Source organism: Sceloporus occidentalis, unplaced genomic scaffold (genome assembly GCF_023333645.1).
Source record: "Sceloporus occidentalis isolate IW3139 unplaced genomic scaffold, rSceOcc1.0.p SCAF_2, whole genome shotgun sequence".
Classification (NCBI taxonomy): domain Eukaryota; kingdom Metazoa; phylum Chordata; class Lepidosauria; order Squamata; family Phrynosomatidae; genus Sceloporus; species Sceloporus occidentalis.
The window spans coordinates 78,215,486-78,238,534 of record NW_028316982.1 but is presented as its reverse complement, the minus strand read 5'-3'; the positions used below and the strand labels follow the sequence as shown (position 1 = coordinate 78,238,534).

The 23,049-nt window shown below is 41.5% G+C and overlaps 1 protein-coding gene across 1 annotated transcript in view; it reads right to left on the bottom strand.

Annotated features, from left to right (window-relative positions):
- LOC149318586 (scavenger receptor cysteine-rich domain-containing protein DMBT1-like) overlaps positions 1-23,049 on the bottom strand; it is a 247,983-nt gene that overhangs the window by 181,980 nt on the left and 42,954 nt on the right. The window contains exons 12-16 of the mRNA XM_089508336.1: positions 22,591-22,784; positions 19,691-19,996; positions 7,913-8,218; positions 2,580-2,621; positions 1,616-1,775 (exon numbers count right to left, since the gene is read on the bottom strand). Of these exons, the coding sequence (XP_089364462.1) occupies positions 1,616-1,775; positions 2,580-2,621; positions 7,913-8,218; positions 19,691-19,996; positions 22,591-22,784 (1,008 nt within the window). The remainder of the gene's footprint in view (positions 1-1,615; positions 1,776-2,579; positions 2,622-7,912; positions 8,219-19,690; positions 19,997-22,590; positions 22,785-23,049) is intronic.

The following is a 23,049-nucleotide window of genomic DNA, read 5'->3' as shown; positions in this document are numbered from 1 at the left end:
CATAGTTCAGGACCTCCAAACCGGGACAAATGTAGGACAATATTTTAAAATGTAGGACTTTTTAAAGAAAAAATGCAGGACACCCCTCCCCGCACTCCTTCCCAGCCTCTGAGGGGGCTGAGGCCTCCTCAGAGGCCGAGAAGGAGCCTGCGGGGCCACCCGCATATGGCCTCCTCCTCCTTCCCGGCCTCTGAGGAGGCCGAGAAGGAGCTCGCGGGGGCACGCGCAGGCGGCCTCCTCCTCCTTCCTGGCCTCTAAGGGGGCCGAGGCCTCCTCAGAGGCCAGGAAGGAGCCTGCGGGGCCGCCCGCATATGACCTCCTCCTCCTTCCCGGCCTCTGAGGAGGCCAAGGAGGAGCTCGCAGGGACACGCGCGGGTGGCCCCGCCTCCTTCCCAGCCTCTAAGGGGGCCGAGGCCTCCTCAGAGGCTGAGAAGGAGGGAGGAGGCTGCGGGGAGGGTGGCGCGGCTGTGCGCAGGAGGCGCTGCCTCCACCTTGCCTCCTCCGCCCCCGGCCTCGCTGCCCTCCTCTTCCTCCGCCTCCTCCGTGGGGCCATGCGTGGTGGAGGAGGGCAGCGAGGCCCTGCGGGCCGCATCCAACCCAGCTGCAACTGGGGTTGTCCTGGTTTTTGGCAGCACCCGGGATAGGAGGGCAACCCTACCTACAGCAATGCCAGCACAAGTCCCAGGGTTAAAACAAGTTTCCTGGGATAGATGAGGAGCCTCTGATATAGAACTCAAAAAAGCAGACCACCATCTCTTCTCAGTGGTCCTTACTATTTATAATTTAGTCCTTGCAACCCCTCGACCTTATAGAATGTTTGTTTTTTAAAAAGCAGGGAATAATTCCCCCCTCCAAAGAAAACCTCTCAAGGTAACTGGGCTTTGGATACAGAATCTACTAGGTAATGTAAACTCTGTTGATTGCCTGTATTAATTGAGTGACAACTTAATAACTTAATTCTGGGTATTAAAGTTTAAATTCCATTTTAAGTCTATCACTTTAATCAAAAATAAGCTTAATTAAATTTTCCACTGCCACATTTCCAAATTAATTCATACCTGAAAATATTTTAATTTGTTAGTTACTCAGCTTGAATCCTAAATGCTGATTCATGCCTGTACCCTGGATTCTTTCTCTCTCTGTCTCTCAAGAAATAATCTGCTGCTCTCAACTTTCTAAGGTTAGAAATGTGTTTTGATACAAAACTTGAAGATGTTAACACTCATCTTTTACTGCAAAGAGAGTGAACCAAAAACAAAAACAAAACCCTAACAGCCAGTGTTTTGAAAAGATTCTAGAATGTATAAGAAATCTACAAATACATCCTTTTTCAGAAAACACGTCCAAGAATATTTAGGGAACAATTATACTCAAATCTGTTGTCTTCCCAGCCACAGTCCAAAGACTTTTGCAAAAGAGGTAAGAGGGTGATACATGTATACACATTTCCTTTTATGTAGAGAGACCTTGTAGCACCTTTGAGGCTACAAGATCTCTCTATGTACTGATTTTACAAACTAACATGGCTATATCTTTGAATTTCTTTTTATGGTTATTGTTTAATATTGACTGATACTGCAACTTGTTCACTGCACTATATCAGAATTTTACTTACGCCAAATTTTGGATTGTAAGTGTTATACGGGAGTTGCTTCCTACTTGTATTTCCCATACACAGTCAGCATTACTGGGGTAGTTGGAAGGATAAAATGGACTCTGAAGGGTCCCAGATTGATGTCCAAGGAAACCACCACATGAATAGTTTGTTGGCAAAGCTAAGAAAAGAACATAAAACACAGAACACATATTTTAAAGAGTGTTTGGAATATAGAGGTTCAAATTATACCAAATGTACCTTAATATCTATTTTTGTTGCATCCCGAATATAATGTTCCACCACACCTTTTTTTCTGTCTGGTCAACAGGGTTCATTTTTATTGCAATCTTTTCTAACAGCCTTAAGTTGGGCTTCCTTGTCAATCATTCATTCATTAACTTGATTCTAGTGTTAAGAGTACACAAAGTAGTGATAATGTGCACAGGAGGTAGAAGGTATGTGAGCCATTCCAGATGTCCTTCTCTGTGTCAATTCTATGTCCAGCTTTACCCTATAAGTCCAAGAGGTCCAAAGGGGGATTCTAAGTGAGTTCAGATTTTAAAACTTCTTACTGTTATCAGGAACTCAGAAGCAAGATTCCAGTTTAGACCAGATAATTGCTCTTCAAAAATTCACCTTTACTTCCTCATGTCCTGCTCACATATTGTGTCTCCTTCAACTGGCCTAGTTTCACAGGCAAATTCCTATAAGAACTTAGCCTTTTGAATAAGTAGTTTTTAGTTTTCGAATCTCTAATCTTCAGTTAAAAATAGCTAATTATTAGCTTTCCCAGTGTTATTCATCAAGGTTTGACTCAGGGTTTTCTTAAAAGAAAAAGTGTAATAAATAATAACTTTATGCTATTCATCTCTTTTAATGTTAAGTTAAACCTGGAAGGCAGAATTGTTAAAGGGATGGCTGGGCTACTCAGAATATATTTTTCCTCACATTGGTAGATAATTCAAACAGAAATAGTGATTACTTGTTGTTGTCGGCCACCACGAAGGAGTTGTAGTCGGACTCTCTGAGGATCAAAACAGAGAGAAGGAGAGAACGATTTAAACCACTAAGCAACACCATTGCCCATACATGACAAACCTACTGTGCAGACTGCCCCTAAGGGGTATCCTGCAGCCACCTCCATCTTTGCTAGATTTGGGCCACAGGAACTGCACGCTGCGGTCCTGATCTGGCCTTTCCGGAGCCCAAAAAGGAGCTCCTTTTTGCGCCCTCAAAAGGGTGCCGTAGCTGCTGCACTATGGCTTTACATGCTGCTTTGGTGTTGTGTCATCTGAGGCAGAGTTCGGGCATGCATTGTATGGATGCCACACGCCGACTCTGCCACCAGTCAAGCCTTAATGGCTGGTCTGCACAGCCCCAAAGATATATGAATTACTCAGTGATGATAATGTCACTTGAGGCAGCATCAAGTATTACTTAGTTCACTGAATTTATATACTGTTTTCTGAAATAAATTTATAGAGCAATTTTATAACATATAATCATAGCAATGAAACAACTAAATCCAACAACACAAATAAAAAACAAAGACCACCCCATTTTCCTTCCTAAAATAAAGTCCTTTAGCATTGCAACTCCAGATGTTTCTGGGATTATTAGAAATGGAAAATGAGCTGAACAAATACAGTATGATCTGAAAGTCCAAGTGAAACAGTTGATGTGGAAAGGGGGAAATCCAGGATAAAGTGTCCTTCCCAATTAAACCACCCCCCATTCTTTGACAGATAATGTTGGTCCCCAAACCACACAGCAAAAGCTACTGCAGGGGAGGGACCCTCTTTGCTGGCCTCCGTGAAGGAGATTGGATGGCTTTCCACTTGGTCTGGCTGGCATTTGCTATTTAAGCCTGCCCCATCACATTGTGTCTTTATTGATTTTTGCCTACCCCATATTGTATCTGTTGGGACAACTGGCTTAAGGTGGTGTTGATAAATAGGTCTCCTTTGACAGGTAGTAGGGGGAGAAGATACTAGATTGGTGTACACCGTGGTACCTCATTGTGGTGGAAAGTTGGTCTCTGGAACTGTCTCTACAAGACACAAGACTGGGGTGTGTGAGAAGAAGACTGCTTTTGGGGTTGATCTGGGGTTTATTTTCTCTTCTAGTCATGGGCTTGGCAGGAAGATCACCAGATTTTGGCCTTCCAAAGATGACTGGTCAATCTCTTTGGCTTGCTCTTGGGATCTAGTGTTTCACCCATGGGATAGCTGGGAAGGTATCAGAGGCTGACATCTGACCTCAGCTGAATCTGCACTAAGTTGCTCTCCCCTTGTTTATCAGGCCTCAAATAGTTAAATAAGTTATAGGGCAATAAAATAGTACTTGTTTAATCTAACTGTGTCTGGTCTTGTTATTTCATCATTGGTCAACAATCCCTGATGGGAAAATAGTAAGAAGTTCTTCATCATACTATAAATGAGTTTTCTTTCAACCTTAGAAGAATGCTACCATGTTGTTTGTACCAAAGCCCCTTTCCCCAGCCCTCACAATGAACTGTGGTAAGGAAGTGAATCCACCTTGCATAAAAGTATTGCTACATCTTTGTATCTTTATATTTATTGGGAAACACTCAGTGTAAACCTACCCAAGCTATTGCAAAAAGGAATAATGTTTTCCTTCTATTTCCTCCTTTTCATTACTGCAAACAGTGGCAGACATTGCTTTAAGTGCACAAGGATTAGAGCCCCTTTTCCCTGAAAGTGTTCATGAAATACCTGGAATTTTTCTCCTTCCTTAAAAAAGGGCTTCCTGTGCCATTAATGAAGATTCTTTCATCAAAGTCACAGAAAGATAAATACATGCATAATCAATACAAAGGCTAGATAATGGAATGTATTATCTAGAGCACAGGCAGAAAATGGGGGGATTTCTTTATCGAAGTTACAATAGAGGAAAAGATCTAGAAAGGATTGTTTTTTTACAGCAATAACTTTTGAAGCTCCATACAATTCTACAGCTTTATTTTTAAGAATATTTTTGACAAGGAAGGATTTTGTTTTGGAACAAGATGTTCATAGTAGTATGGGAAAGCAAAAATAATACTAGAACAAGCCTCATCTCAAAATTCTGGGCTCACTGCCATGATGTATTAGCCTTGCACAGAAATTTCAGTTTTCAACAAGTAGAGCACTTCCTTTCATGGATCAGGTGCAAGGAGGTGCCTGCTCCCAAAAACTGGAGGTGCCTCCCTTTCTTGATCTCCCAGTGGCCCATCCAGTAAAATAAAAATCCAGTTTTAAATATTTCATTTGCAAGGCATTACGTGATAGAACATTCTTTCAGGGATAATGGGCTGTAATCCTTGTGAACAAGGTACTTAAGGCAATGTCTGTCATTGTTTGCAAAAATGAAAAGGAAGAGAGGGAAGGTAAACATTGCTAATGGTGAGCCACAAAGAAGACTTACTTATAATTAGCAGTTTGGAGTGTTCAAGGTACTTCATAGCCAGTGATATGCAAACAAGCCTGTAGACTGTTATTACTGTCTATATTGCAGATAGATTAAAGCCTGAGGCTAAAACAAAGATTTTATTTTAAGGGAGGATCAATTGTAGGGCTCTATAACCATTGCAGGATGCCATCAGATATATTCTAGTATGTGGTCATCTGATTAGGTGACCTCCCCTCAGTGGCTGCAGATCTGACCATCACCTTTATTTTTGGAAAAGGCAGTGCAGTGGAACAAAGGTAAAGGAAAAGGTTTTCCCTTGACAAAATTATTTAGTAGTATTTGACTGTAGGGGGCGGTACTTGTATCTGTTACTAAGCCGAAGAGCCAGTGTTGTCAAAAACAACTTTGTGATCATGTGGCCAGCATGACTGCACAGAATGCTATTACCTTTCCACCAAAAGGGTACCTGTTTATCTACTTGTACTTTTACAGGCTTTCAAACTGCATGGTTGGCAGAAGCTGGGACTAGTGTTAGGAGCTCACTCCTTCCTGTGGTGCTTGGGCCTCGACCTGCCAACCTGCCGATCTTGCAATTGTCAAAGTTAGTGTCTTAACTGCTGAGCCACCACATCCCTAAACTAAACTAAAGCTACCAGTTAATTATGGATAAAAAAGCCATTCACCACACCCACAAAAATAATGGCTAATAACTTTTGACAGATATATGAAACTAATGTATTTAAAGGCAACTTGCCCAGTCTTGTTGCTATGCCCTTCAATATTATTACTATTTTTTTACTCACTATTTCATTTATTGCTATTTCAAAGCAATACCAATGCAAAACTTTGGGATAGGGTGGTAAGGTGACAAGTTCAGTTATAACTCTGGTCTTTATCACACAGGGAAAATTGGGAGTTTAAACAGCAAAAATCATATGAAAATTGCACAATCACAATTAATTTGTGATTAAAGTGCCGTTATCCTGGGAATAAACAGGCAATAAACAGCAATAAATCATTCATGGGAAATCCTGCAATGATTTGTTGCTGTTTTTTACCTGTTTTTGCCTGTTTATTTCCAGGATAATAGCTCTTTAATTAGGATGTGTGTGAAAATGTTAATTGCAATTGCTCACAGAATCATAGAATCGTAGAGTTGGAAGAGACCGCAAGGACCATCCAGTCCAACCCCCTGCCGTGCTCAATTTTCATGTGGTTTTCTCTGTTTAAACCTCCCGATTTTCCCTGTGTTATAAAGTTCTATGCTCATTGGAGGACAAAGGCAGGAGGAAAGATGTTGCCTAAAGTGAAGAACTACTACAGTGCGCCCTTGGCTTACATGGGGGATCCGTTCCGGACCTCCCCCCCCCCCATCACGTAAGCCAAAAATGTGTATGCTCGAGCCCCATTCACTTGAATAGGGCTCGTGCACACAGTGGCGGTGTGGTGGCGTGGTGGTGTGGGCGCACCATGGGAGCACGCCCCATTTATTCAAATGGGACGCACTACCCCTTGTGCCCCAGATGGCTCTCAGCGAATTTGAGCATATGCTCAAACCCGCATATAGCACGTCTGCGTATGACATGGGCGCATTGTACATATCTACTGTTCAAACTTCTCACTTCATCACCATATCCACAAATTTTGCACTTCTACTGCTATTCACCCATAGAACTTGCTCATTTATAGATATAAAGGTCTGTTCCTAGGTGCTTCACTCCATGAATTTGATGAAGTAGACTTAAGTCTACAAAAGCTTGTGCTAACAACCTCTTTCTCTCAGTTAGTCTCAAAAGTACTACAAGATCCCTTTGCATATTGATCCAGATTAATGGCTATGTCTGTGAATATTACTACCTTGCTTCATCAAGTAAACCTGTGAGATATTATATGATACTGTTGTGGTTCTTTGTGGTCTAAAAGAACAATATAGGCACGGGGGGAGGGGGGATTTGTGTGTATGTGCTTTCAGGTCATCTGTTGACTTATAGTGACCCAACCAAGTTCATAGAGTTTTCTCAGGAATACTCAGAGGTGGTTTTGACCCAATCAATTTAATAGGGTTTTCTTAGGAATACTCAGAGGTGGTTTTGCTGGTTCCTTTCTCTGAAATGTAGCCTACAGCACCTGGCATTTGTTGGTGGTCTCCCTTTCAAATACTAACCAGGGCTGACCCTGATTAGCTTCCAAGACCAGATGGGACTTTGTGTCTTTAGTATACTAGTTAAAACTGGCTACAAAAGACGTGAAGCCTTTCCTTGGGACCCAGAACAAAATCCAGCAGAGCTAGGAAGCAGTACTCCTCCTTCATCATCAAAAATGTCCCCTCAACTGGACCTAGAGAAAAGGATGGCACTTTCATTGCAACCAGCCTGAAGGTGAACAAAACTGCAAAGGAGAGATAGATTGCTCTGCCTCTCCTTATCCAGCCTATTTCCTAATTACTTAGAAGGAATTCACCTGCATTGAATTTTGTGTCACCAAATGCAGCCAACCAGAGAAGAGGAATGTGTTTTACATCTTGAACTAACACGCCTTTATCATTTGGTGGGTGGCACAGCCCATAAACAGGCATAGGAATTATGCCGCCCTCCAGACGTTGTTGGATTTTAGCTTGAGGCAGCCAGTGGTGAAGAATGTTGGGAGCTGCAGTCCACACCAGCATCTGGAGGGATCTATGATTCTCATCTTTCTCCCTGTTTGGGCCCTGGACTAAGCAAACTTTACCAGTATATCAAATTAGTAGAACTGAATTATTTCAGCCTTTATTCACAAAGACAAAACTGGAGAATCTATTGGCTCATAAAACTAGTGTGATAGACCAGTTACATTGCCTAACCAAGATAACTATTTAAGATAAAATGCCAGTACATAAATATTACATATTTAAAAATGAAAAAGTACCTGAACAGATGACACCAGCATCTTCACTATGAGCACAGTTGTGGGTCCCCCAGAGCCTGCTAGGGCATCCCCAAAGATAGGTTTCATTCCCATTGCAACTAACATCATCCAAGTGAATAAGACCAGATCCCTGACCAAAATGTGCTGATCCTGGAGCTGAGACAGGTGATCCACATCCAAGCTGCCTGCAAACAACTCCTGCATCAATGATGTCCCATGAATCATCACAGACTGTCCCCCATGTTGAGTTAATACGAATTTCAACACGGCCCTCACACCTATGACGTCCATTCACCAACTGGAGGCCTTGAAAAAAGACCAAAAGTATATTGTTTGTTAATGACCATGTAAATTTATACTTGTATAAATGGATTTTGAAAGTTTTGAGTTCTCATTAACCGAAAAAGAGTGTCTTGAATTTATTAGGGTCTGCCCTGCAGAGAGAGAACATCAATTGACATATCCAAATCCTCCCAGAGTGTGTTCTCCAGCAATGCTCAGTATCTCCCCCTTGCAGGGTAAGATACCAGACTATTTTCAAACCCTTTCACTGCTGGTGTCGAGGAAGGCCTTTTTGTTTGCAAGACTGAATGTACACCCCTCAAATGTGACCAGGGGCAGATATCTGCAGACTCCATTTTTGAATCATATATGTCACTGTGATCCAGCTCCCAATGTTCTCCATCACATTGTATTGCTTTGCCCATTGTATATAATTCCAAGGGGAAAATTGCTAAGAAGGTTATTGGAAATGAATATCTCTTTGAATGGGTTATCAGTGGAATACCTATTGGAAGATCGGAACCCACATATAACCAGGTTAATGGCCAATTTTCTGGTGGAGGCAACAAGACTATGGCTTAAATTTGAATAACAATCCTGAGGTTTTATTGTAAATTTTTATTGTAAATGCATGTTGTTTTTCTATGCCTAATAAAGGTTGACTGACTGAGTTCTCCTTTCAAAGCCAAGGTTCTAAATTATACATAATACAAAGTTAAGATTCTAGATTCTATTACTATTGTAAAGATGGTTTTCCAGAAAATATTTTTTAAATAAAAAACAAACTATACTCTCAGACAGGAATGAGTGTGTGAATTTATGTGTATACATACTTACCAAGTGTGCCAGAAAATGAAGAGTAAAAGGCAGAAAAACCAGCATATGCTATTGCAGGGTCACTGTGAAATCGCACAGTGAAGACATTTGATGTAGAAATCAATGTTACAAAGGAACCTGAACAATATCTTCCAAGAAGAGGTGAATAGAGGTACCCATCATGGACTTCCACATAATCATATCCACATTCTGTTCTGGAATAAAAACAAACAGTCACTGTTACTGTACTACTCAACACAAAAACTGAATAGGCTGGTCCATTATAGCATATGTTCTGTGCATCACTGGAGAATACAATGTTATTACATTTACATTAGTAAATTAAGGGTGCAATTGTTTACTCCCTGCGAAGTTAGCATAAGGACAAATGGAATCTGCACATATCAATCTTCAGGAAAAGATGGGGAAGCCTCTCCTCTATCACGGTAGAAAGATTTGTCACTGTCAATGTACTTCCCATGACAATGTGTACCAATGGGACTGGCTATGTATATTCAGGCTTTGTCAAAGTCCACTGAGTCCATAGACACAAATAATTCTAACTGCTGTGATCAACACCATCATCACCACCACCACCATGAAAAAAGATTTAAGAAGCTACACTTAGTTTGGAGACACAACTAGCATAGGGTAGTGGTTTGAAGATTGGATTGTGACACTGGAGACAAGGGTTCAAATCCTTGCTTGGCCATGGAAACCCACCTGTCTCACCTTGGTTAAGTCACACTCTCCCAGCTTCAGAGGAAGGAAAAGGCAAAACAAAACAAAACACCTCTGAAGAAATCTTGGCCAAAACAACAACAACAACAACAATAACAACAACCCAGTGATAGACTCACCTTAGGGTCACCATAAGTTGGAAGTGACTTAAAGACACTCCTCAACATCAACAACAACAATAACAACAATTCTATATATATTCTCTCATTAAAAAACCTAATTAGCAGTGCCATGTGGCTGCTTTGAAGACAGAGAGAGTACAATAGAAAAAGAGTGTTTAAATATTTACTTGAATTAAACAACAACAATTGCTTTGGAGTTGGCGGTGCTTTTTTTTCTTCATAATTATCAATGGGAGAGAAAACAGTAAAGGCTAAACTAGGTAAGAGGGTGAAGATTCCACCCACACCAGTTTCCCTATCACAGCTTCTCACCATCATGCCATGGCCACATCCTCCTCCAGGTTACTTTCCCCTCCATATATGTATTCCTTACAGGCCCAGAACAGACTGCCGGTTTGCAGCGGCCTGAGGCCAATTTTAGGGTTCCGGAGTGCACAGCATCTGCACACTCCAGACTCCTAACACTTATGGGCGGTGCCATCTTTACATGGCGCTGTCCATACGTGGTGCGTGTGGACGATGCAAGTGTGGCACTGTGTCAGCACCTCTAGGCGCCATGCTTGCATCGTGGGCATGTCACAGTGTGGCAATGGTGCACTGAAGATGTCCCCATGCACCAAAAAGATCCCGTTTTTTTTCTGGGTTCTTTTTGGTCCAGAGGGACGCCACACAATTTGGCTGCTGCAGCGTCCATCTGGAGGGTAACTTGGTGTCTCCAGCCCATCCCTTTGGGGTGATCTGGAGAACCCCACAGTTTAGGAGGAAATTTCATTTTCTGTTTAGGTACATGGGCCATGATCAATCAGGAAAAGGTCAAGACAAAATGCAGTTTTGAGAATATCTCTCTAAAAGCCTCTTCCACAGGGGTAGGGGTTGTACTTTCCATTCAAAGAGACCTATCCATAAGTAAAGCCTACTCACTAATGAGTTACATATTAGGCAAAGGTTTGATATAAATACATTTTTCATAAAGACATGCATCTGAGGAAATAGGCTCAAATCTATGAAAGCTCATGCTACCAGCTTCTTTCTTTCAGTAGTCTCAAAGGTGCTACAAGATCTCTTTGCATTCAGGTTTTTCACAAGGCAGCGTTAATGAAGATGAAATAGTATTGATTTAAAATGTCATTTTTAAAGGAGTGACATGCAAAATGAACAAATAAATTATAGGAATTACTGTTGGGCACAATGTCCCTTTAAGACAGTGAAAAATAGTATGAATGGCTGTAAATGAGAAGTAACACCAGGTTTCAACCCTTAGTCATTCATACTGTATATAAGTTCTCTAAAACTCAGTGTAGGTGTGGGTTGGTGTGTTATATACAGTGAATTTACAGTATATCAGACAATGAATGTTGGAGACATAGTAGAGTTTATATATAATTTGTACATATTGAAACAAGTGATAAAAGTCTCCAAGGACTTTGGATGAATCCAACTGTGTTTGTACATCATTCCAGGTTGGTCAGTTCAATATTGCCAAATACTACTAACTGTGCTTCTGAACTCTGCTGTATAAATAGCTACTATTGAGGTCAAGCACCTCAGACAGTGCTGATAGTTGGCTTCTCTGGTGGGCCTAGTTTTTTGTTTTTGTTGCTGCATGCCTGCAGGACATAGAAGAGAGCCAATAATTACAACAGTTTCTACCAGTGATATATCCAGAAAGAAAGAAAAATAACAGAAGGGAGTTTATCAGACAAGGGAAATTGGAAGTATAATCCAATGGCAATCTGAATACAATCATGGGGTTTCACGTTATTGCGTGATAAACTACCACATGCAAATTCGGACAATAGGAAGTCAGTCCGAGTGCAATCATGGGATTTCACATTATTGCGTGATAGACTACCACATGCAAATTTGGGCAATGGCATGATATGAAAGCCAGTTCAAACGCAATTCGCATTCATGTAAATTCGCTGAGCTAGCAAATTCACATTAATGCGTTCTGGCCCAACTTTTTCATTCAAAATTAGGAGAAATTCCTCAGGTATGATAAAGTCCAAGGTTAGAAGATGACAGTGGCTGGAAATTTTAGGGTTATTGATGAGAATATGATGAAAAACACTAGTCAAAAATGGAACTGGCAACCTGCTTTCTAGCCCCCCTCCTTTTGAGGAATGTTGGGGGGGGGGAACAATGCATAGGTCTGTGTCCAATACCTATTTAGAAAATTGTACAAGGATGAGTAGGCAACGTCAGAGGAAATTATTATTATCATCATCATTTTATAGTACGAGTTGACTAAGCCCAAAATCATGATTTTAAATACGTTGATTTTAAATATTTGAAGCACTGAAATATTTCTAAGGACTGGTAAGAGTTGTTTTTTCCTTCTAGACTCTAGGCTTTATAGCTTGTTGCTCCCTTTATTAATGAAGTGAGTGTGCCACATGCAGATACTAAAAGCATAAACTGGCAAGGGGCAGACTTAGGAAAGATAAACTTTGCTAACCCCATTCCATATTCACACACATTTCACTGAGCCACATCTATGGTTTAAGAATAAGTGGATGCCATGCAAAGTTCTGTCGAAAGAGTGTGGGAGGAGAGAGGACATATCCCAACTTCCTGTTCCTTCAGTAAACCCTATAAAAATTCAAAGGTATAATCTGATTTGGTAATCTGATAATCTGAAAGAAAACTATAATAGGAAGTAGAACAGTTCATTAATGGAGAAAGTGAATTCACCGCCAGGTCCCCTTATACCTAAACAGTGGCACAGAAGTCTACTTGTTCCTTTTTTTTCAAAGGATAGCCTAGTACCGATCAGAGACTAGTAAAGTTTCTCCTCCCATTCACTGACCCCAACTGGTTCATTGACTGCCAAGCTTTCCAGTCATTAAAGTAAAGCTATGTAAGGGAGCTATGCCTTCACATGGTACAATAACTTCAACTTCTTGTTTTCTAGATTTAAATCAGACTGAGTTGTAAAGAGGAATTTACTTGTAAAGTTAGTTCTCTTCCACTTACTCAATAGTTGTAAATGTGAGACGGATTCGGTAGCCAGTCCAGGTTCTTATTGTCCAGATACAGTTTGCACCATTTGGATAACTTCCAGGATACGAGGGAGAGCTGAATGACCCTGATGAGTATGGAAGATCACCGCCACAATTATAATTAGCTGTCAAGTAAAAAAAAAGTAACACAGTCAAAGATGCAATGGCATTACACTTAACTACACAGCACATGGGTCTCAATCAAGCCAACTGTAAATGACATCCTGAGCTGCTGAACTTGACAACATAAATACAACAAGATGTAGTAGTGGTAGCTTTATCATTCTGCCATGTAGCACAGGTTCAGAGGATGTGGTCTATTACACTCATTTCTGTGAATTTGACTCTCCTGTAGAAGAATGGAATTTGGAGAAGAACCCTATCTATCTAAGATATTTTCTTAACTGAAAATCTATCTAAGATATTTTCTATCTAAGATATCTATCTAAGATATTTTCTTAACTGAAAATGCCCCCACAAACTCCTTACCCCACACCCCATTACAGCCAGAGAGGGAAACACTGCTGGCCCGTATCTTTTCCTCATGGCGAAACAACATACTTTGGAGGGACTATGTTGGGCATAAAAATAGATAACAGGGAAAATACTGAACAGCCTCTTGTCTTCAGTTAGGAGATTTGATGTGACATGGATACTTGTAAGGATTTGGCTCTCTACCACATTAATTTAACAAATTGGGGGGGGGGGGTACCTCCTGGGTACTGAACACATTAGAAAAGAAAATAATCTGTTGGATACTTTGATACTACTTCCATTTTGAGCTAAAAAAAACCATCTACGTCCATCCAGACAGCACTAAGACAACATCAGCAGCAAGAGGAATGTACAATGTTACCACGGGTCATTTAGAAGAGGGACTATATAAAGCACCCTATCTTTTAATAAGAATTTAATTTATAAACTATGATTGGAATTTAACAACCATTTGTATAAGTCAAATTTGTATGGCTATCATTTTACTCAATCCAATTATCTATAACTACACACTACTTTTCAGCTTCACTAATGACCAAACATCTTTCCTTAAATCTCTTGTAATATATTGAATTAATAAAAGGAAAATACAACTTTCCATATTTCCTTGTTGTATGGAGTCAGCAATATCAAGTGGGTTCATGAATCCCAACAGTATTACATTATATTACATTTATTTGTTGTTTGTTTGTTTAATGCATGCTTAATCCTTCAGTTTTCAACATTACTCAGGCTGGAGCTGCAAAATTAATATAGTCTGATAGTGCTTTAACTGCTATGGCTCAATCCTATGGAATTCTAAGATTTGTAATTTTGTGAGATATTTAGACTCTGTGCAACAACAAGCTACGAATCTCAGAATTTTCTGGATAGTCAGCTTCAGATCCTCTCCAGCTCACAAATATATAGGTGCACTTTAAGTGCTATAGCTCCATCCAATGGAGACCTGGGGTTTGTGGTTTTAAAGGTCTTTTGCCTTCTCTGAAAGAGAGTGCTGGTACTTCACAAAACTACAAAACCCTGGGATTCTGTAGGATGGAGTCATGGCAATTTAAGCAGTGTCAAACTGCATTAATTCTACAGTGTAGATGCAGCCTTACAAAATACTAAAATCAAAATAAATCACAGTAAACTAGGAACAGTCAATATGTTTATGTTGTTCTATCAGGAATAATATAAAAATAGTATAAATAAGAGATGAGTATAAATCAGCAGATTTAAAAATATGAAAAACATCATAAGGAATGGGAAAGGAACTTTAAAACTGATGGGAAGAAATATTCTTTGCTTGGTGCAGACATGATATCAAGGTGAGCAAAATGCAAGCTTTCCTGGCACACATTCGCAATACGCAATGATTCCACTTTAGTTGCCATGTTAATATCTTATGAAATCCTGGGGTTCATGGACCCTTTCCAGATGAGCATTTGAGCACGTAAGGAATACATGCTAGGGTTGCCTCGGGGCGTCCTTTACAGACGCTCCCTAACCCTAGTACGTATTCCGTACATTAAAATGGCGGCGCCGTGTATAGATGGGTGCAGCCATTTTGACGTGATGGCTGCACCATGTCCAAACGGTGCGACGTGGTCGTGACGTGCTCATGCTGCTAGAGGGCGCATAGGGCGCCCTATTTGCGGCGCCAGAAGGAGCTCTGAAACGGAGTTCCTTCCTGGGGAGCGCCTCGTTCCCACAGCCACAAAACGGCTGCAGGAACGAAGCCAGGGGGAAAGGGGGTGAGCAGCCCCTTTCTCTCCTGGCAGCGGCTCTCTGGGGTGTCCTGGGTGATGAAGCGCCAAGGACACCCCTTTCCAGGCCTGGGGGAAGCAGCATTTTGCCACTTCTCTGAGGCCTGGAAAAGCAGCGGATCAGGGTTTCCAGGGCTGCCGCTGTGGCTGCTCAGGCCCCGATCCAGTGGGGAAAGGGGCGGGTGCAGGCCGCCCCAAAGGGGCGGTCTCTTTCCTGCCACAGTTTGGTGAGAACTAAACATTTCTGGCAGATAATTTTCAGTGTCCCTTCCTAAACCGCCAATCCCAGGATTACATGGGACAAAACCTTTTCAGTTGAAATGGAATAACAGTGCTATAATTCTGTAGTGTTAATGGGCCCCTGCTGATCCATTTTGATTTTTAAACCCTGAAGGAGAGCTGATTTCTTTATTTCCCAAAAAGTGAACGCACTGAAGTAACACTAATAAAGAATGAATACAAACCAATAGTCTGCACCTGTTGCAAACATGTCAAATTTACCTGTTGGTGTTGCAGTGGATGGAAGAGGTGGCACTGAAAACACAATATAAATATATTTATATAAGTTAGATACATCTATATTTAAGAAAGGTATATACATTCATTAAACATTCAGAATATACAATAGGGGGATGAGAGGAAAGAAACTGGCAGGGGAAACGGACCTACGCCATGTCCGGTTTTACCTAATTCATGTTTGGCTTCCCATACAGCTGTTATGTGTCTTCAGGCCATTTCCAGCTTAGGGCAACCCAAAGGTGAATCTATCATGGGATTTTCTTGAGAAGATTTGTTCAGAGTGTGTTTGCCTTTGCCTTCCTCTGAGACTGAGAGAATGTGACTTACCCAAAGTCACCCAGTGTGTTTCCATGGTCTAGCGGGGATTCAAACCCTGGTCTCCAGAGTCATAGTCCAGTTTTCAAACCACTACCCCATGGCTCAGTCTTCCCTAATAGAGTAGCTTTCTCAAACACACTGAGATATCAGGCACAAAAGCTAATATGAATGGGGTTCCACTGCCTTTTGCAGGTTGACCAATCAGTAGGTGCTTGCTATTCACAAATGTTTAATGTTATTTTTAAAATGGAGAATATTTTTAATTCAGCAATCTGGGTCACTGAGGGGGTTGTCTAAACTATTTTAAAAATCCCACTCGCCCAAAATTAGCGATGATCCAGACATATGACGTTCTTGTCAATTTGAGGAATTGACAGGTTTTTTTTAAATTAGCACCAGAGAGCTTATTCCTTAGATAGTGCAGAGGGGAAAAAAAAGATTTATGGATTCCTCTGGATTTTCCGGGAAAATCCAGATGTGTGATAAATGTGGCTGGCAGCTTCACACTGGTGGAGCTAGAGGAACAGGAAATAATGAATCCACAGGAACAGGAGGTTTGAGTGGCACAATCATCTGTTTGTTAAAAAAGGCTGCTATATTTATACACATATCACGTAACCACATACTGTATATCTGTTTCCTTGATCTGTGCTCCCCTGCATGTACGCATCCTTGACAAGCAGGCAAACAAACAAACAAACAAAATCGGCTGTCAAGTAACCGGAAATAATTTAAGGAAGCTTGCCATTTTACACCAATGCAATCTCTGGGTGAGGGTGGCATAGTGCTTTGAGTGTTGGACTACATCGCAGGAGACCAGGGTTTGATTCCCCACTCAGCCATGAAACCCACTGAGTGAACTGGGAATCACATGCTGTCAGCCTAAGGGGAAGGCAATTTTACCCCCCCCCCCCAAAAAAAAACAAGAAACCTTAGGATCGCTATATGCCAGTAATGACTTGAAAGCACACAAAACAACAAATCTCTGAATGGGGGGAACATGTGGCTGCTTAATCCAATTTTGCTGTGAACAGCCTCCCTGTCACTTTTAATAATATAGACAAGCCCCACGGTCACTGTGAATCTGGAAACCCAGGCACCCCAGATTTGACTGTACATGTGGATCTGGCCAAGGAGACTTCTTTAGAAACTTAAACTAATTCATTTGGCTGCCATCCTGTCCATCTGTTCAATGAAATCATACAGTGAATTTAACAATCTCTTCAATGCTAGGGATTCACATTTATGGTCATAAACAACCATGCATGACCCCCAAACTCTATATTTCCAGCTTGGCCCCAAACTAACCAAAAAGGTTTCTGAGCTGATGATACAGATCAGGCCACTGGGAAATAACATCTTCAGTGTTCCAGGGCTGCACTGATATAAGCACTTGTTGCTGGACCCCAAGGAGTCTCAACCGCTGCCTGCTCTGGATATATTACACGACTAGGGCAATGTTTCAGATGCCATTTCTCAGCATCCCAATCTGCAGAGACTCAAAACACTTTGTAGATTATTACACAGTGTAGTCCCACTGGGATAGATGTGGGATCTAAATCTCAAAAAGAGATCCTATCACACTGCTTGGTAGCCAGGCAGTAGGCAGCCCATATGCAATGCAGGCTTCTCCTGCAGCTTTTCAAAACTGGGAGAAGCCCAGGTTGCATAGAGGCTGCCTACTTCCTGGCCACAAAGCAATGCAATAGGATCCATCTTTAAGTTATAGATCTCACGTTTATCCCGAGGGAACTTCGCTATGCGAGAGTCTCCATAGATAAGCTGGAAAAGTAGCTTTAGATGGGAGGGATGGCATCATCAATGAAACTACAGAAATGGAGCTCTGTCGTCACACTTATATTGACAATGCAGGATTGCCGCCATTATTTATACAGTGGATTAATCGCCTCTTTACTGCTTTTCTTTATTATCCTAATTCTTTACAAAATGGCAGTATTTTTATATTTTTATAGAAGACTGGTAAATAAACTTTTACTGAATAGTTACCTGTGGTATTGTCAGGTCTACCTGAAAAATAAAAGGAGAACCTTTAATAGTTTGTCAAAAGTTTTAATGATTTGATCAGAACTGTTTGTAATACAGTCATATTGGGTCTTAAATTGATTTAACTTGTTCATCATCCTGAGATCTTTTGATATAGGGTGGGATAGTAATATTTTAATAAATAAAATAAATAAATATTCATTTGCCAAAAGACACTGCCCAATGTCTTTTGAGTATCCCACTATGATGATGCTAAGAAATTTCCCTTCAAAAAGTGTGTGGTTTTCAAGAACTTTCTCACAGCAGAAAGTCAATTACTAAAATTACTCACTGCTTGCATTAAGAAGAAACTCTTCTCTAGAAGAAGTACTCTGGTTTTTACTTAAAGATAGCTGCAGGTCTGTCCTGCATACTCTTTAAAACAGACTTTCTAACTGGCAACAAAGGAAATAATGGCGGGTTACACACCGCCATTTTCTACGTAATGAATACGTACTAGGGTTAGGAAGGGGCAGTGCTTCCGCACCCCCCTAACCCTAGTACGTATTCAGTACGTACAATATGGTGGCGGCCGTTCCACACGGCGGCTGCCATATTTACGTATCGGACGCTATGCGTCCGCACGTGTCGCGGCGTCTATGACATCGCGGGTCCGCCCCTGGCGCCTCGCGACGTCATAGAGGCGCCGCTTAAAGAAGTTCCATTTTGGAGCTTCTTTTTCGGTCTGTGCGGGAGCCGCGCGGTGTGGCTGCTGCGGCTCCCGCACGGAGCAAACGGCGGCGGCGGCAGACCGCCTCAAAGCGGCGGTTTATAACCCACTGAAGTTTCCTTAGTGGTCTCTACAGAAGCTAGTACAGTGGACCCTTGTTATACGCTGGGGTTTGGTTCCAAGATCCCCCGTGTATAACAAAATCCGTGTATGTTCAAGTCCCATTAAATATAATGACGTAGCAAAATGGTGTCCCTTATAAAAAATGGAAAATCAAGGTAAATTTATACTTTTTTGGGACATTTTCAAACCGTGTATGCTTGAATCCGTGTATAAAAAATCCGTGTATAAGAAGGGCCGACTGTAGTGCTGGTGAGTCAAGAGCATTTATTTATTTATTTATATCCTGCTTTATTTCCTTGGGGAAACAGATATTAATCTTTCCCATTCAGTCAGTACCCCTCTGGCTTTTTTAATGAACCAAGAATGGTGAGTCTCTAATATACATGAGATGGCTCATACTTCTCCAAGGTTCCTGTTCACATCCTTGAACTCCACATTAACACTGGACAAGGAAGAGAAAGGTTACAATTTCTGTGTCTTTATCATATATAGCATCCGTGTTAAACTGCATTTGAGCTATTATATCTGCAAAGCACTGAGCAAATCTTTCACAGTGAGCTATTGAATGGTCTGGATCCTCCTCTTATGGCTCAATGTAAAAGACTGCCTAACAATTAAAAAAAAGCTTTGGTGGATAGCTCCTGGCCAATGCAGTGGGGGCATCTTTCTTTCTAGGCATAGACCCTGGACTAAATACACATTGTCATTACTTCAAATTGGGAAAGTTAAATTATTTTAGTCTTTATTCACAATGACAAAGCTGGGAAAGCCATTGGTTAATAAAATTGATTTACGGGGGGGGGGGGGGGTGTTATATATTTACACCTAACCAAGAAGATATTTTCTAAAAACTCGCCAGAATAGAAATAGCATAGTTGCATCACAAAATCTGAATGTACCTGTACAGATGACAGCAGCATCTTCACCATGATTACAGTTGTGTGATCCCCAGCTCCAGCTAGGGCATTCCCAAAGACTGGATTCACTCCCATTGCACCTAACGTCATCCAAGTGAATAGGACCAAAACCTTGACCAAAATAGGCTGATCCTGGGGCTGAGACAGGCTGTCCACATCCAAGCTGTCTGCATACAACGTCTGCATCATTAATGTCCCAGAAATCATCACAAACTGTTCCCCATGTGGAGTTAATATAAACTTCAACACGGCCTTCACAGCGATGACGTCCATTCACTAACTGAAGATCTTGGGGAGGGGAAGACAAAAACATGCTGATTTAACATGTAGTTATGACCTTTAAGGCAGTTATTTTAAGATGATGTATAGGTGGCACTTCACCCTGGATAAGTTGGCCAAAATATATAAAAATGCAGTAACAAATGCCAAAATGCAGTAAATCTACTGCAGGGGTAGGCAACCTCTTTGAGCCGGGGGCCGGGTTGGTGTCCCCCAGAAAACGGGGGGGGGGGGGGGGGAGCCAAAAAATAAATAATTAAATAATTAAATAATATAGGACAACATTTTGAAATGTAGGACACATTTTTTTAAAATGGAGGACATGTGAAAAAAATTGATGATTTTTTAAAAATGTTAATATAAATGCATGTTTCTTAGGCATGATCAAAACGGAGGACATTTGGGCATTATTCCTAGACAGATGGCAGAAATGTACTTCCCCTTCTGGCCAACCCCCCTCCCCCATTCCAAACAGCACATTTGGGCATTGAACATGGCTTTACTTAAGATGGCCTCTTGCATATTTCAGAGGCTTATTGCATAATCAAATTCTTTGGGTTTCACACTGAACATGGGTTCACATGGCTATGCATATTGAACATGTCAAGGTGGTTTCACAGTTCTTGCACCAAGTGTACTTCTCAGAAGTGTGTACTTGGTCAAGGGACTTTGGTTTTTCTTCACTGCACATGAGTTTGTAAAAATCACAGCAATTTACATTGGCCTTGCCTCAGAGGCTTTCTGATATCAATATCACCATTAAAGAACCAAAAACACTCAGAAAAGGCACTTTGGAAAGACAGACTCTCTTGGCTTCAGAAACAGTGCATGCATTCCTCTCAAGCTGAATCATATCATCATCATCATCATCATCATCATCATCATCATCATCATCATCATCACACTATCACTGTCAAAACAAGGGAGACTTGTTAGCATTAAAAGCACCCAAAACACACTTTGGAAGGTGATACTCTCTCGGCTTAAGAAACAGTGCCTGCATGCCTCTCAAGCTGACTCATATCATCATCATCATCATCATCATCACACTATCATTGTCAAACCAAGGGAGACTTGTTAGCATTAAAAGCACCCAAAATAAAATTTTAAAAAACCTTGAATCCTCTGGCCACTCACCATCTCTTCCTTCCTCCTCTTCCTCCTCCTCCTTCTGCTCCCCCTCCTCCTCTTCCTCCTCCCCCTCTTCCTCTTCCTCCTCCTCCTTCTGCTCCTCCCTCCTCCTCTTCCTCCTCCTCCTTCTGCTCCCCCTCTTCCTCTTCATCCTCCTCCTTCTGCTCCCCCTCCTCCTCTTCCTCCTCTTCTTTCTTCTCCTCCTCCCCCTCCTCCTCTTCCTCCTCCCCCCTCCTTCATGCGCCGCCCGGCCTGGGGGCAGAGCGGAAGAGGCATAGGAGGAGGTGGGCAGCGCGGGCCCACGCGGGGAGGGCGGCACAGGCCCGCATGGGGAGAGTGGCGCGGGCCCGTGCGGGTAGGAAGGGAGGGCGGCGTGGGGCTTCCCCCTTTGCTTCCTCTGCCCCAGGCCACACGGCCCTCCTCTTCCTCCTCCACGCGGTGGAGGAGGAGGGCAGCATGGTCAAGCGGCCCAGGTAGAGGAGGAGGCGGCGGCAGTGGCAGGACCTGGCTGGGGCCAGTCCTGCCGCCTCTGCGGGCCGCGTCCAGCCCGCGGGCCGGGGGTTGCCAACCCCTGATCTACTGCATCTTTTTATCACCAATGGTGGACTTCTAAAAGGACAAATAAACCCATTGAAAATAGGGAATATGCTGAATACGATTCTGAAAACATATATAGCATTTAGACCTGAGTTGTTTCTTTTAAATATGTTTGATTATGGAAAGAAATCAGAAAGAGAGAACAGTACTCTGATTTGTTATAAGATTACAGCAGCAAGAATACTATATGCAAAATATTGGAAGCAGAAGGAAATTCCAAATGTTGAAGCGTGAACAAAAAAAACCCAAACAGATCTTTCTGCATCAGACAAATTGACCAACATGATTTTTAAAAAATCAACTCAGGTTTATATAAGCACCTGGCAACCCTTCACAGATTATATTTTTAAAAAGATTGGAATACATTGTAATAACTGGTTTTGATGTTTAAATTTGAATTCTTCCCTAAGGATCAGGAAAGTACATTAACATAAAATGTAAGCTAATTAGAGGGGGGAAATTGTTTGATAGAATTGTTGACTGAAGTCGATGTGCTGGAAGTTGTTTAGTTAAGAAAGCGGATGGGTTGGGGATTGTGGGTGACCATATGTTAGATATTCTTATCTATTTAAGGCTTGATACTGTAGTTAGTTTTTCCCCTTTCTTTCTTGTTTCCTTATTCATTTGTTTTTGGCTTCTTTTCTTTTTTGTATATGTGTGCTATAATTTCTTGTATGTTAGTAACGTCTTTTGTTTCTTTTTTGTATTATTGAATTATTAATAAAATTTATTTAAAAGAAAAAATGTAAAAACATGCTGATTAATCATAACATAAAGCTAAAATTCTAGTTTCTATTACTTCAAATCTTTTTACTTGCAAATGTTAACAAAATCAAAGACATACTATATTCAAACATAACTATAAACATACTCACCAAGAGTGCCAGAAAATGAAGAATAAAAGGCATCAAAACCAGTTCGCGTCACTGAACCATCACTGTGAAACCGCACTGTGAGCACATTTGATGTAGAAATAAATGTTACTGAGGAACCTGAACAGTTTCTTCCCAGGAGCTGTGAGTAGAGGTAGCCATCATAGATCTCCACATAATCATATCCACATTCGGTTCTGAAATAAAATAAAACCTTTTGTGAGCACAGAACCAAACAGAAATTAACATTTAGACTCAGTAAAGTAAGATTGCTTTCCTTTCCCTGGAAAGTTGCTTAGGAACTGCTGGCAAAAGAGACGTCTGCCCTCATGGACACAGGAGAGGCTCCTCACCAGTTATGGTGGAAAGGTCCACCACTGTTAATGTACTTTCCACAATGCTCCATGGCTGTGTCAAAGAAACTTTGGGTCTGCTAGTTACACCGACTCAGTGATCCTCACC